Consider the following 13,994-nt stretch of genomic DNA (forward strand, 5'->3'; position numbering starts at 1 on the left):
CGGGCGGGCCCGCGGGGGGAGCAGCCGGCGGCTGCGCGGCGCGCGGTGGGCGTGGCCCCCCGTCGCGGGGCACGATGGTCGGCGTCGGGGGCGGGGCGTCCGCCGCCGGGGCGGAAGCAGCTCGCGCGGCGTCTCGGGCGGGCTGACGGTGCTTCTTGAGGCCCTTGGCGCGGCGGCGGCGGCGGCTTCGTCCCCGCGACCCAGGCGCTCACCTCGCCTCGCCCGCACCAGACTCCTCCCGCCCGTCCCGGGCCGAGCGCCGGCGCCATGTCAGTCTACCCCCGGAGCTACAACCCGTTCGACGAGGACGCGGAGGAGGAGGGCACCCGGCCGGCGCCGTGGTCGGACAGCCGCGACCTCGCGGACGGGCCCGGCGCGCCCGCCGACCGGCAGCAGGCCCTGCGGCAGGAGGTGCTGCGCCGCGCGGAGGCCACGGCAGCCAGCACCGGCAGGTCCCTGTCGCTCATGTACGAGTCCGAGAGGATCGGGGTCGCCTCCGCCGAGGTGAGTGCGCGGTCGCCGGGACGCCGGGCCGGGCCGGGGCGGGGCTCGCCCGAGCGGCCGGGCCGGGTCGCGCGCTCTTGGTGCTGCACGGTCGGTAACAGCCTGTCAGCGACGGTAAGCAGCGCCGTCTTCGCGCCCGAAGGGGCAGTTTGCTCCCGGCGATCTCCGGAGTTTAGTCCGCCGGTCGAGAGGCTTGTCCACGCTGTCCGGTTCAGGTAAGTAGAGACTCTGGACAGCAGAGCTCGGGCTAGGGACGTGGAGGGTCTGTTCCTTTTACACGTCTCCTGGGCAGAAGCCGGGGCCCCGGGGCTTCAGCCCTTCCTTCTGTGCCCAGCGCGTCAAGCGTCCGAGGAGATGGGCCTTTGGGTTCTTCCTGGCACTGAGCGCTCCTCCCGCTCTCCGAAAGGGGAGCAGAGGGGCCTCGTCTGCCTGGACGCTGCTGAGTGCCCGAGAGTCCCAGTCGGGTCAAGTCTCCAGGCCCTTAGGTTTCCTTGCCCGTCCCAGCCAAGATGTCCTAGCCGTACGGGTGCGGTCTGTGACTCTCTGGCGCACCAGCTCACCTGGCCTCCTCCTCCGCATCCATAGGTGGTTTCAGAGGCGTTAGGACCTTGGGTGCCAGCCCAGTAATGAAACACTGAGATTGGGCCTTATTCTTAAACGTTCTTAAGAAGGTAACAGTAAGAAAGTTACTGCTATGTCAGCTAAGAATAATTAGCCTTGAGCATTTGTAGTTCGTTGTCTTCCTCACCACGTTTCTTCATAATTTTCTCTTTTGGCACACTTCCCTCAGAGCTGGTCACTTGCAGTTTCTGAGGATTTTGAGGTCCATCCCAGCGTTCTCCCGCTGCCACTTTCTGTCGCCGTACCCTTCACTGGCCCATCTTGCCTGTCTTTAGTCTCTCTAAGGGAGTTTACCTAGTGTCTGCTGGATTCCTGTGTTGAAATCTAAATAGAAGGTGTTGACTTATACCTGGGAGGATTCCCTGGGGTCTTAGGGCCCCGGTGGAAAGGTCACTTGGCTAAAGGGCCCAGGCCCAAGGATGTCAGCAGAGAATTGTTTAAACAGGCATCTGTGACGACTGAGAACAGGTGGAGTAGGAGGCCAGAGGGACAAGAAGAAGAACAGCGGAGCAGAGGCCTCAGAGTCTGGCCTCTGCGGCTAAGGTGTAGATAGGAGGCGGAGGGACGTTCCCCAGGAAGAGAGGAGGCAAGCTGCACACCGCCGGCCCTGCAGCCTAGGGCTCCTGGGCAGGGAAGGGCTCCCCAGGGAGCTTCCAGGAAAGGCCTGGAGGAGGAGCTTGGGACCTGGCACAGTCAGAGGGAAGGTCAGGAGCGCCAGAAACACAGGGACTGTGGGGACAAGCCCCATGCTGCCCCCCAGGGCCCTTCTCTCCAACGATGGGACCGTGAGAACAGCAACAGAGCAGCTCCTCAGGCCATGAGGCCTGACCTGGCCAAGCCAGGCGCTGTCCGAGAGGCGCGGCGTGATGGGGCCTGGGCAGGTGGCCCCATCACACGCTGACCCTGCCCAGGGCTGAATCAGTCCTCAGTCATCTGCTCTCGGAAGTAGGAACGGTCAGCACCCCCACGCCACCCCACCCCACCCCGTCCTCTCCAAGTTTTCTAAATCTCTCTCATCACTCTTTTATTTTCCTGGGGGGTGGGGTGAGCTCTGTCCCAGCAGATCCAAGTCACCTGATCCACTAACCTCCCGACTCAGATGGGAACCCACCGCGTACCCAGCACCAAGACATGTCACAACAGGACACAGTTTTTAAAGGGCTGAGACTTGACTTTTTTAGGTCGGGAAGGTCATAATTCAGGCCCAGCGTGGCAGCAGCGGGAAAGTCACTCAGGTCACCTCTTCCAAGGGAGAGCTGCCCTTCTCGTGAGAAACCTGCAGGGGTCACCTCTCCGGGAGGGGGTCACCTCTCAGGGAGGGGGTCACCTCTCAGGGAGGCGATCGCCTCGGGTCCTGACCCCGGAGGACCGAGGCAAGGTGGGCCGGCCTGAGGAGCACAGTCCAAAACCACAGACCTGTGGGCCACCCGACTCTCTCCTTCGCAGGCACGATTTGTTTCTTCTCTTTTCCTGAGTTTTAATTTCTGTGACGATCCAGTCACAGCCTTCAAAGCAGAGGACACGCGGAAAGCTGCGAAGGCTCCTCCCACCCCACCTCCCCTGCCCCCAGCCACGCCTGTCCCTTCTGTGTCCCTGTGGAGGGAGTCTATGTGTGAAGATACACTTAGCATCATCTTCCTCTTTTTTTTTTTAACGTTAACTTGAGCAGAAGTATTCTGTACGCTCTAGGCGGCACGTTGCGGTGGAGGGCATCGCCTGAGCGACGTGGGACGTGCTGCTCTTCCCACCCTGCCCCCTGCGAGTGGCTGTAGGAGCTTAGTTCCCCAGCAGGGATCCACCCAGGCCCAGCAGTGGAAGCACAGGGTCCTCGCCGCTGAATCGCCGGGGAATTCCCGAAGGCTCTGCGCTCTGGGCTGCGCGGTGCTCCCTCTGGTGGGCGGCCTCTGTCTCTGCAGCCAGTCCCTGGACACCGGACCTTTGCCTGTTTGTGTCCCACGTGGATGCAGTCTTCGTGAGCCGGTTCACCACCCTGGCCAGGGCGACTGCCTGCCCCGTTCTGGCCACTGACGTTTTGTGGGGCCCGGGCTCTCAGTTCAGGGAGTCCATCAGCAAGCTTTGGACCAGGGCCTGAGTGGCCAGCATGGCAGCATTGGAGCTGGGCCGCCGAGGGCATCCCGGCCCGGCCAGCATCCTGCGCGCCCCTTCCCCAGCGGCTTCTCTTCACACCCCAGTCACCAAAACTCCACTGGGCGTTCGACTCAGAGAGCTGGGCCCAGGACACGGCTCCATGACTTAGAGGACTCCCTCATCCTCTGGCCAGACCCTCCCACTCTCCAGGCGAGGACGGTCCTAACCAGAGGCTCCCCTCCAAGGCAGCCTGGGCTGGTTCTGATGCGGCCAGAGTTCTTTGCACAGGCCTGTCCTGAAGCAGAAGCTGATGGAGAGTGGCAGACAGCTGCTCAGCTGGGTGATTCCCAGTTGGCTTCTGACTGTAGGAGGAGCTGTGTCTTGCTCAGACTCTGCTCCCACACTTGGCCAGCACACTGGCCCTGCTTGGAATGGTGCCTCCCAGACCCGGGAAGCGCTTCCCTCTGGCGGGTGAGCAGGCGCCCGGGCGGGGGAGGAGAGGGCTGCAGGAAGAAGGATGGCCTGAGTCGCGTGGCTGTGGGGGAAGTAGCTGCCTCCCGGATTGATTACTTTGGTGATTTTTTTTTTTTAATACACTATTGATGGTCGAGTTGAAAAGTTGTAGGATTTGGGAGGGATTTCCCTGGCGGCCCGTAGTTAAGACTCTTCACTTCCGCTGCAGGGGCCACGGGCTTGATCCCTGGGGAGGGAACTAAGACGCCGTGTGCAGCATGGTGAGAAGGTCCAGGGTCAAACTTGCTGGCTCCCTAGCCGTGAGGAGGCCCCAGGTGTGGCCAGGCCGTCCTTGTCCCGGCGGGTCGTACATCACACGCCAGCACCGTGGCAGCTGGCTGCGTCTGCTCCCCGCTGGAATGCCCGCTCTTGGCCACGACGGCGTCCAGGGGGACCTTGCTTTGCTGGGCAGGTGACGCACTGGGGAAGCCGAGGGGCTGTCTGCTCTCCAGAGGCCGTGTTGGGGGTCCTGAAGACCGCCCTCAGGTTTACCGTTCCCCTAGAAGGACTCACAGAATCCGCTGAGCTGTCGTCGCCTCTGTGGTTTGTTACAGCGGAAGGGTGCAGGTCAGCATCACACAGGGGACAGGCTGGTGGGCAGAGTCCAGGAAAGCCGGCACAGGCTCTCCCGGTGCTCTCCCTGAGGAGCTGTGCGCGGCCAGCACTTCCCGGGGCGACGTGCGTCCTCCCCGTGGCTCGGCTGCCCACCTAGCCTCTCCAGAGGTTGCGCCGAGTGGCTCAAGGCCCCACCGTAACCACGTTGCCTACAAAAACTGTCGGGCTGGCCTGAGGACTCAGGGAGGTCAAGTCACTCTTCAGGGTGGTCCGGGGCACAGGGCCAGACAAGGCCTTCCTGGGGAACATGCGGTGTAGACAGCCAGGCCTGCTGAGCTAGCCACCTGCTGCCCCCCCATCAGCCCCAGCACCCTGCTGCCTTTGCCCTGGTGGTTCTCGGCCACCTGACCCCTGCTTCTGCCGGGACAGAGCCCCAAGTCTGTGGGTGTTGCCCGGTATGCTGGCTGAGGGTTTAGGGAGGGCCTGCCTCTGCAGGTGATGGGGGTTACAGGAGGTGCAACGCCAGGCCATCTCATCCTCCCCAGGAGCTCGTGCGCCAGCGAGGGGCCTTGGAGCGCACGGAGAAGATGGTGGACAAGATGGAGCAGGACCTGAAGACCAGCCAGAAGCACATCAACTCCATCAAGAGTGTGTTCGGGGGGCTCGTCAATTACTTCAGGTCCAAACCCGCTGAGAGCCCGCCTGTGCAGAACGGCACGCTCACCCCCCAGCCCAGTGGCAGGTGAGCGGCAGCAGAAGGGGGTTTGGTGCGAGTGGACAGGCATTCAGACCACTTCTCGTGCCTTAAAGGGCCCCGGGGACCCTGAAAGTCACTCACCGGGTGGTGTTTGTCCTGAGACACCTTGAAACAAGTGTTCTGCGCTACTCCTGAGAGTGCGGACGCAGCAACCGTCCAATCTGCCTACTGTGCGTGAATTGGGTCCCTGTAAACTCGTGCTCCCGGTGGTTTGAAAGAGAACGCTCACTCTAACCAGTGCCGAGGTGACTTGCTTCCCAGAATTGTTGCTTTGAAAAGCCTTCACGTCATTTTCCCATGCCCGACCCAAGCTGCCCGTCGATTATCACCTTGAAGTCACGGATTATCTGCTTCAGGTGTTGGCCAGAGACGGGATAAAATCGCGTGTGCAGGTGGGCAGGTGTGTAAATGGCAGGTGCTGAAACATGGGAGCCCGCGTCTCTGCTGGAACGAGCGCTCTCGCTCCTGCCTCAGATCGCGAGCTCTTCCATCATTGAGCATCTTCGCCGCGGCACAGAAAGTCGACACCCTGCCCCTGCAGCAAAGCATTTAGGCTGCTCCGCTTATTCCGCGTTCTCATAGTTGCCATCAGGACATCCAGGCTGCCTGGTGGCTCAGTGGTGAATAATCTGCCTGCCAGTGCAGGTGATGCCAGAGACGCAGGTTCAATCCCTGTGTCGGGAAGATCCTCTGGAGGAGGAAATGGCAGCCCACGCCAGCACTCTTGCCTGGAGAATCCCATGGACAGAGGAGCCTGGAGGGCTGCAGTCCACGGGGTCGCAGAGAGTCGGACACGACCGAGTGACGAGACACCAGCAGTCAGGCTGCTCATTCGTGGCTTGGTCAGAGGAGGCGTTTGCCGTTCTCCCACGGGCGCTGCTGGAAAGACTGCCTGCACCATCACAGGTGGTTCTTCTTTTCTCTGAAAGTTTTCTTTTTCTCTTATCCGCAGGTTGAAAGAGACCATCAGCTCCAGTAAAGAGCAGGAGGCACAGTACCAGGCCAGCCACCCGAACCTCAGGAGGCTCCAGGACTCAGGTTTTTGGGGACATCTTGGGCTGGGGTGGGGCCGCAGGGCCAAGCAGTTCTCTCGGGGCGCTGGGAGTGGGTATTACTGCAGGGTTCGGCCCCTCCCCCCATGGAGGTGGGGATAAGGAGGTGGGAGCCTCTCCCGAGTAGCTCCCAGCTTTTCCAGCAGGGAAGCGCCTTTGCTGGGTAGGCTGTGACCCCCAGGATGCCCTCGGCCTAATCTCCAGGCCCCTGGAATATTCTGGGCCATGTGGCAAAAGGGACAGTGGTTGCCAAGTGACTGGGCTCGTTGGGGGTGGAGTTGCCCCGGTTTTCCGACCGGACCCAGTGAAATCATAGAGGTTCTCTGCTCATGGGAAGGGGGCAGAGGAGAGAGTGGCAGCCCTCAGGACTGCCTTCCCGGGGCTGGATGGGGCCAGGAGTTGCCTCCCCTCGAGAGCCTGCAGGAGCCCCGCCCCACCGACACCTGGGTCTGAGCCCAGGGGGCCCCGGCTTTGATATCCACCATCCAGAACCGAGGGTGGCTTGTGGGAGGTTGTTGGGGCGGCTAACGCAGCCCATGAGGCCCAGCCACTGGACGAGGAGTGCAGGGGGGGAGGTGTTTTGTGTCAGATAGCCCCATTAATATCAAATGATGGGCCCAGAAACGTCCCTTGTCTCGAGAGGAACAGGCCTCCTGGGCCCTTCTATGCACCCCAGAGAGCCAGGCAGTTCAGACGTAACCAACCTGCAGGGTCTGGCAGAGAAGGGACCAGAGGGCGTCTAGGAGGTGAGAGCCTTGGAGGAAGGGGTGAATGCTGTGCCCCTGAGCAAAGAGAGACCCCGAGTCTAGCGAGAGCTGGTCCCAGGAGACGGAACTTGAGGGCCAGGGCTTTTCTGCGTGCGCTCGGAAACAGGTTTAGAGAAGGCTTCCTGGGGGCAGACGCATGTTATTTGCGTTTCTTCTCCTGTAGCTTGCACGGGTTTGCACAGTGACCACTCCATTGTACATCGCTACCTGTACTAAGCTCTTTGCTGAGCTCAAGGGCCAGGGTCTGGCCAGACCACCCTTACCTGGGGGTCTGTGATCTCGGAAGGGCTGCCCCAAGGAAGCATTGCCTTCCCCCACCTTCCACATCCCCACCCGTCTCTCTCAGTGGCCTCGGACCTGAATGCCTTAGGCCTTCCACCAATTGTCCAGATTAAGATGAGTTTTATGAGGCGACTCTTCAGGGGTTGTCCATTAACCGTCCTCCTGTGTCTCTTTGTCAACCCAGACTCCGTCCCTGGAGGGGCCGGTTCAGCTGTGAGCTCCGAGGCCTACCCGCGGAACCCACACCTTCGCGCCTGTCACCAGAGGATCGACAGCAACCTCGGTGAGCCCAGAGCGCCACTGCCTCCACGCTCGCCCGCACCGGGCCCCAGGGCCTGCCACCCCCCACCCCACGCCTGCACGGCTCCCAGCCCCTCACCCCAACTAGGCTCTGCCCGCCTGCCTCCGTCCCCACCTCTCTTCTGGGCGGTGACAGCGGCAGGGGCAGGGTCTGGGGGCACACTGTGCGGCCTGGGCTCTGCCAGCCCCCCTCCACCCAGCCCCACGCCAACCTTCTTTGGTTGCCCCTTTGTCTTCAGCTTAGTGACAAGCCTCGTGGAGCACCCCCCTTCTGTTCCCCTCGCTCTTACCTGGTGAAAGAGCAGAGAGCAGCTCTGGGCGTGTCCCACGCTCCCTGTGTGCGTGCAGACACTTGTACTCCTGTAGGCACACAGATACACACACCCGCACATATAGCTGCAGGCACACGTGTGCACACACTCACACACCCAGTCACAAAACCCAAAGAAGGAGCTTTACCTTCACCCGGACAGTCAGTCGGGTCAGGACCCCGCTCCGCGGTTGGCACAGCCGTGTCTGGGGACCCCAGGGCCCTCGCCGGCCCCTCCCTGCTCACGGCCAGTCACTATGCTGACGAAGCCCTTTGTGTACTCGAGGCTGCCTGTGACCTTACGGACACTTTTCCCCTCAAAGGCAAATAGAGATTGGTTTTCACCACTTATTGTGACAGAAAGGAAACGTCTGTTACAGAGAAGAGTGAAGCCTGGGGTGTGTCTCAGGTGTGCTTCCAGGCGGCAGACCTCCTGTCTGCAGCTCTGCCTCTGTGCTTGACCCAGCGTCAGGTTAAAGGCAGCTGGAAGCTGTATGGCCCTGTGTGAATTTCTGGAGGAAACATCTTGTCCATGTACAGACAGTGGGTCTCCCGGTGGGGGTCGGGAGGAGGGGCTTTTCCATCGACCACTTACTGCTGCTTCACTCACAGCTGTGTGTCCTGGAACCGTAACTGTTGCCCTGGCACCTGGCCATCTCCCAGGAGGACAGGCCGGTGGCCACGGGGGCGTCTGGGGCACAGGTCCCGATGCCCTGACTTGGCTCAGGCCACGCATACCCTCCCTGTCCTGCAGACGAGCTGTCCGTGGGCCTGGGCCGGCTGAAGAACATCGCACTGGGAATACAGACGGAGATTGACGAGCAGGACGACATCCTCAGCCGCCTCACGACCAAGGTGGACAAGCTAGACGCCAACGTCACCAGCACCGAGAGGAAGGTGCGGCAGCTCTGAGGCCCACCGCGGCGAAGAGATTCCAAAGGTCTTCTTTTAAACTCCGAGAAACTTCACTCACTACTTCAAAATGTGGTTTAACATGTGTTTCCAGATGCTGTGACAGAGTGGGTCTCGCGAGATTTTGTTTAGAGGATGCGGGCCCCCCTCCCCTCAGGACCCTGAATGGACAGCTGTGGGCCAGGCGGCAGGCAGGCCGGCCGGCGTCTCCACGTGCCGTGTGTCCCCCAGACCGCCCACAGCAGAGCGCCAAGGGCTGCGAGACCCCAGGTTGCAGGGCTCGCCCGCCATGAGCCCATAGGGATCCTCTGAGCCCCAGGAGAGGCCAGCGGCAGGTTCGGAGTGGAGGGGCTGGGCGTCCTCGCTGTTTCGTGGACAGACACCACCTCCTCCCCTCCCAGCCCCCGAGCTCAGCAGGCATTTGATTTCAGGAGGAGGAGGGGCTTCAGACCTGTCCTGCTCACTGTGACGCCTGGAAACACCCTGGGAGCAGGCGACCCTGGTCCCAGGCTGCGTGGCCGGCCGGGCCCCGGAGCGCACATGGGCGCGCCTCACGGAAGTGCTCCACCGAGCTCTCCGCCCTCGGGTCACCCGGACGGGGCCCCCACGCAGCAGCGTTTACTCGGTGCCGGGGGTCCCTGGCCCATCCAGGGTGCCCACCTTCTCTCCCTGTGCTGCCGGCCACACGCCTTGACTCATCACCTGGCTGTCTGCCCCCCAGTTTTAGGGCTGGAATCTGCACGTGGCAGACCGTGCCTGGAAGCATTTGGCTTTTTAAAAGCCCAGAGGTTATTCTAACTGCCCTAGCGTGTTCTCGCTTCTCATTTTATTAAAGAAGAAGAATCATTTAAAAGCACTAATTAAAATTAATTTCTGAACTTAAATGATTTTGTGTTGGTACCTACAACAAAATAATTGAAGGCAGAAGGTCTCTTTAAACACAGGTTGTTTAAAATGCTTTGAAGACAGTGAAAGGGACTGATTTTGATGAGACAGTGCAGGTCAGAAGCTTTAAAATCACCGTGCTGTTCACCGTGAGACCTGGCCTGACGACCTCACCGCTCAGGCTCAGTTGCAGGCAAACAAAGCTCCTTAAAGCACAGGGCAGACCTGGAGGTCTGCAGTGAGGCCTCAGCACTGATGGAGCAGTTCCGACACAAAGCTCGCACCCCTGACGCCCGACCTTCCGGAAAACACTGACCACTTGTGCAGGGACCACCTCTGCGGGCAGACCCAGCTTTCTGTCACACTGCAGCCACCTTGTGAGGCTGACCCATGGCATTGTATCCCTGGGAACGTCCAGGGCGCGATGGAAGGTGACCCGATCCACATCTGCCCTCCAGATGTCGTGCTCATTCTCCTGGTAACTGGAAAAGGAAAAATGTTAAATGTCTGCTCAGCCCGCACTGAACCCGTTCAGGGCTCGGAAGCGTGACTGGAGCACCCGGCGGCAGCCCTGGGTTTTCCTCCCTGACGCCTTCCCCCGCCGGTGTTGGGGCAACTTCCCGCTCATTGCTCTCAGGTGTGGGCCCTTGGAGGTGAGTCAGCGCACCTGGACCCAAGCTGCTGCGATGGGTCAGTAAACACGCAAAGGCCACTGCCAAACACTCAGCCTGCCTCGCATCACGGGGCTCATGACTGCACTGACTCAAAGCAACGTAGCACCTGACTTTGTGAGGCTGCTCTCCCTCCGGCCCTGGCCTCTTTCCCCAAGCTGTGGAGGGAAGGTTGGCCTCACTCTTCTGGAAATGTCCCCCCCACCGCGTGCGTGCGCACACACACACACACACTTACACACTTGTTCTAAGGCCTGAGCCTCGTGCCGGGTGGGCAGCTACTCCCACGCCCACCGAGGGCCAGCTGGCAGAGCCGCTCACACTCCTGGAGCACAAAGGAGGACCTGAGGGGCCTCCGGAATCCACAGGTGTCGGGACACACAGTGACTGAGGAGAAGTCAAGTCTGCCCTCCGGACCCACGTGTCAGGAGACCCGGGGCTGCTGGGCCGGGGCCGCGGCCTTGCCATGAGGGGTCCCCAAGACAGACCTGGATTTCCACGGTCCATTTGGAAACACACCGTGCCTTCCGAAGAGCAGCTTTCGTGACTCGAGGCTGGCTCCACATCACACGTGCTCCAGACTTAGAGGCAAGAGTCCCTCCCGGGGCGGCGTTCTGACCTGTAGTGGCCTCTGGGCGTCTTTTCTGCGTCCTGTGGCCCAGGAGACCCGCACTTAGCGTGGACAGCAAGAGGGGAAGCCTGTCTTCATCTCGCCTTCTCTAAGTTCTCTTTGTGAATAACGTGATTCTAAGCATACACTACACCAGTTTAGTAGAAATCCTACAGTTTGCCTCCATGAGCCTTTGCAGAATTGTTGACGTTACCGGTGTTGTTACGCGTTTCCCGCTCTGATGAGTGAAATGTCTCAAGCACAAATGACGAGCGAGCCGTTCAAAGCGCGCCCGAGTGGGACTCCTGCTCAGAGTCAGTGGCAGAACAGCTCCCGTGCTTCATGCCTTCAACGCAACGAATGACCATAGTCCTTGAAATAAAATGTGATTTTTTAATCAGACTCTGCTTCCTGTGGTGGGGACTGGGTGGGGGGTGGATTTCCTGGTGGTCCAGTGGTTAAGGATCTGCCTTCTGGTGCAGGGGCCGCAGGTTCCATCCCTGTCAGGGAGCTGAGAGCCATACCATGTGGCCAAACACAAGGGGAAAAAGAGAAGTTGCTGAGAGTATAAATCTTTAAAAGTTCTCATCAGAAGAAAAAAAATGGAGGGTGGAGAGGGGGATAAACTGAGAGAAGGGATTAAAAAAAGAAAAAAAACTGACGGACGTCCCTGGTGCTCCAGTAGCTGAGACAGTGGAGGGATCCTGGGATCAAATGATCCCTAGTCAGAGGAGTAGATCCCACAAGCCGCAAATAGAGATTTCACCTGCTGCAGCTAAGACCAGGTGCAGCCAAATAAACGAAACTGGATGAAGCGGTGGAGGTTAGCCAAATTTATCACGGTGACTATCTTCCAGTGTATGCGTACGTCTAAGCATTGTGCTGTACGCCCGAAACTGAAAGGTTCTGCGTCAACTATACCTTGGTTTGGAGGCGTCAATTCTTCAGCACGCAGGCTTCTTTATGGTCCAACCTTTGAACTGTGGTCTTGGACAAGACTTGAGAGTCCCTTGGACAGCAGGGAGATTGAACCCATCAATCCTGAAGGAAACCAACCCTCAGTATTCATCGAAAGGACTGATGCTGAAGCTGAAGCTCCAGTACTCTGGCCATCTGGGGTGAAGAGCCAACTCATTGGAAAAGACCCCGATGCTGGGCAAGATTAAAGGCAGGAGAAGGGGGCAGCAGAGGGTGAGCTGGTTGGAAGGCATCGCAACTCAATGGACATGAATCTGAGCGAACTAGAAGACAGTGAAGGAAGGGGATTCCCGGCATCCTGCAGTCCATGGGGCCACACAGTAGGAAGTGGCTGAGCAACTGAACCGCGGTTCGACTCGGGCAGGGGGAGTAAAATTCTCCAACCACCGAAAGCCCGTCCTCTCCCTGCTGGAAGGAAGGCTAGTGGAGAAACCAGGTTAAAATCAGAAGCTTCTCTTTCAGAAGCTCTGTTGTTCTCTAGACAGCGCTGCCAGACAGGGCTGTGTGTTTTCACCTTTGACCCCATGACGGGTGGCTGCGGCCATGGAGCCATCAGCCATAGGGTGAGGTCAAAAGCTGAAGGCATCTCGACCAAGAAAATCAAAGACGCAAACCCAGTGTCTGGACCCCCAGACACCGGGTCTTAGTTGAGGCATGTGTGCTCTAGTTCCCAGACCAGGGGTCGAACCTGGGCCTGCTGCATCAGGAACAGGAGTCTTAGCCAGTGGCCCACCAGGGAAGTCCCATCCTGGCTCTCGAGCTGCCTGACCACAGACCTCCTGTCGTGGAGAATGGCAGGTACCCTTCCTGCTTCGACTGTTTTGAATCGGGGTCTCTAATCCTCGCAGCAGAAAGCTGGCCGAGGAAAGATGGTTATACTGTGAGTCCGTGGTGAGTAAACCCTCCTGAGATCACTGAGTCACTCTGGTGCTGCAGGAATGGGTGGATCCGATTGCCTGATCGCGGGAGGGCTGGACCCCAAGCTGAATCATCGCTGCAGTTAATAGACTTTGCTCTAAGAGTGGAGAGGATCCTGGGTGATTCCTGAGTTTAAACAAAAACAGTCTTCCACCTTCCCCTGTGGCTCACTGGTAAAGAATCCTCCTGCCAATGCAGGCAGAGAAGGCGATGGCAGCCCACTCCAGTCCTCTTGCCTGGAAAATCCCATGGATGGAGGAGCCTGGTGGGCTGCAGTCCATGGGGTCGTAAGAGTCGGACACGACTGAGCGACTTCTTTCACTTTTCACTTTCATGCATTGGAGAAGGAAATGGCAACCTGCTCCAGTGTTCTTGCCTGGAGAATCCCAGGGACAGGGGAGCCTGGTGGGCTGCCGTCTACGGGGTCACACAGAGTCGGACACGACTGAAGCAACTCAGCAGCAGCAGCAGCAGCCAGTGCAGGAGACAGGGGTTTGACCCCTGACCTGAGGAGATCCCACAGGTCATGGAGCAGCTAAGCCCCGTGTACCGCAAATACTGAGTCGGTGCCCTGGAGGCCCTGAGCCAAAACTGCTGCAGCCCGTGGGCCTAGAGCGACCACCGCCAAGCCATGTCCTGGCTGCTCAACAAGAGCAGCCACCCCAACAAGAAGGCTGAGCGCTGCAGCTAGAGAGAGAGCCTGCACAGCAGCGAAGACCCAGCATAGCCAAAAATACGTTCCATTTGTTTAAAGTCTTCATTTTCAGAAGCATGATGTCCCTGTGCGCGCTAAGTCACTTCACTCACGTCCAACTCTTTGCGACCTCCCCCTCGGGGAAGTGCCATTACGACGTGTAGGAACCTGAAATGTGTACAGAGGGTCCTGAGGAGGAAGTGCTGGTGCTTTCCGACTGGCTTTTGAGGTTTTCATTTTGTGTGAGGAAAGGGGAACTCGGGATTGCAATTTTCTGTCTATCACTGACATTAAAATGATGTTCCCTGAGGCCTCCCTGGTGGTCCAGTGAGTACCACTCTGCCCCTGCCCTGCCGAGGGCCTGGGTTCAGTCCCTGGTCAGGGAACTAAGAGCCCTATAAGTTGTGTAGCTCGGCCGATAAAACAGAATGAAGTGACAGGGCAAAACAGTGCACAGAGGCATTCCAACAAGAACTGGCATGGTCGTGAATCTGAAGGAATGTTAAGCTGGTTCATACACTCCCTGTGCTGTCGCGGTTAGAAGGAGAAGCAAGGTCTCACTCCCACACAGATTTGC

At 59.3% G+C, this 13,994-nt stretch overlaps 1 protein-coding gene across 1 annotated transcript; it reads left to right on the forward strand.

Annotated features, from left to right (window-relative positions):
* The first annotated feature begins 101 nt into the window (after positions 1-101).
* On the forward strand, positions 102-9,545 carry SNAP29 (synaptosome associated protein 29). Its single transcript, XM_040251216.1, has 5 exons — positions 102-504; positions 4,827-5,023; positions 5,991-6,076; positions 7,324-7,422; positions 8,504-9,545. Exons 1-5 carry the CDS (start codon positions 268-270, stop codon positions 8,659-8,661), a joined length of 777 nt encoding a protein of 258 aa, XP_040107150.1. The 5' UTR covers positions 102-267; the 3' UTR covers positions 8,662-9,545.
* Positions 9,546-13,994: the final 4,449 nt, after the last annotated feature.

The sequence above is a fragment of the Oryx dammah genome, unplaced genomic scaffold (assembly GCF_014754425.2).
Source record: "Oryx dammah isolate SB20612 unplaced genomic scaffold, SCBI_Odam_1.1 HiC_scaffold_12, whole genome shotgun sequence".
Taxonomy (NCBI): domain Eukaryota; kingdom Metazoa; phylum Chordata; class Mammalia; order Artiodactyla; family Bovidae; genus Oryx; species Oryx dammah.

Coding starts and splice junctions, on each gene's coding strand:
- SNAP29 (XM_040251216.1), top strand. CDS start 268: ATGTCAGTCTACCCCCGGAGCTACAACCCGTTCGACGAGGACGCGGAG. Junction 5,024..5,990: donor ACCCCCCAGCCCAGTGGCAG/GTGAGCGGCAGC, acceptor TCTTATCCGCAG/GTTGAAAGAGACCATCAGCT. Junction 6,077..7,323: donor CAGGAGGCTCCAGGACTCAG/GTTTTTGGGGAC, acceptor TTGTCAACCCAG/ACTCCGTCCCTGGAGGGGCC.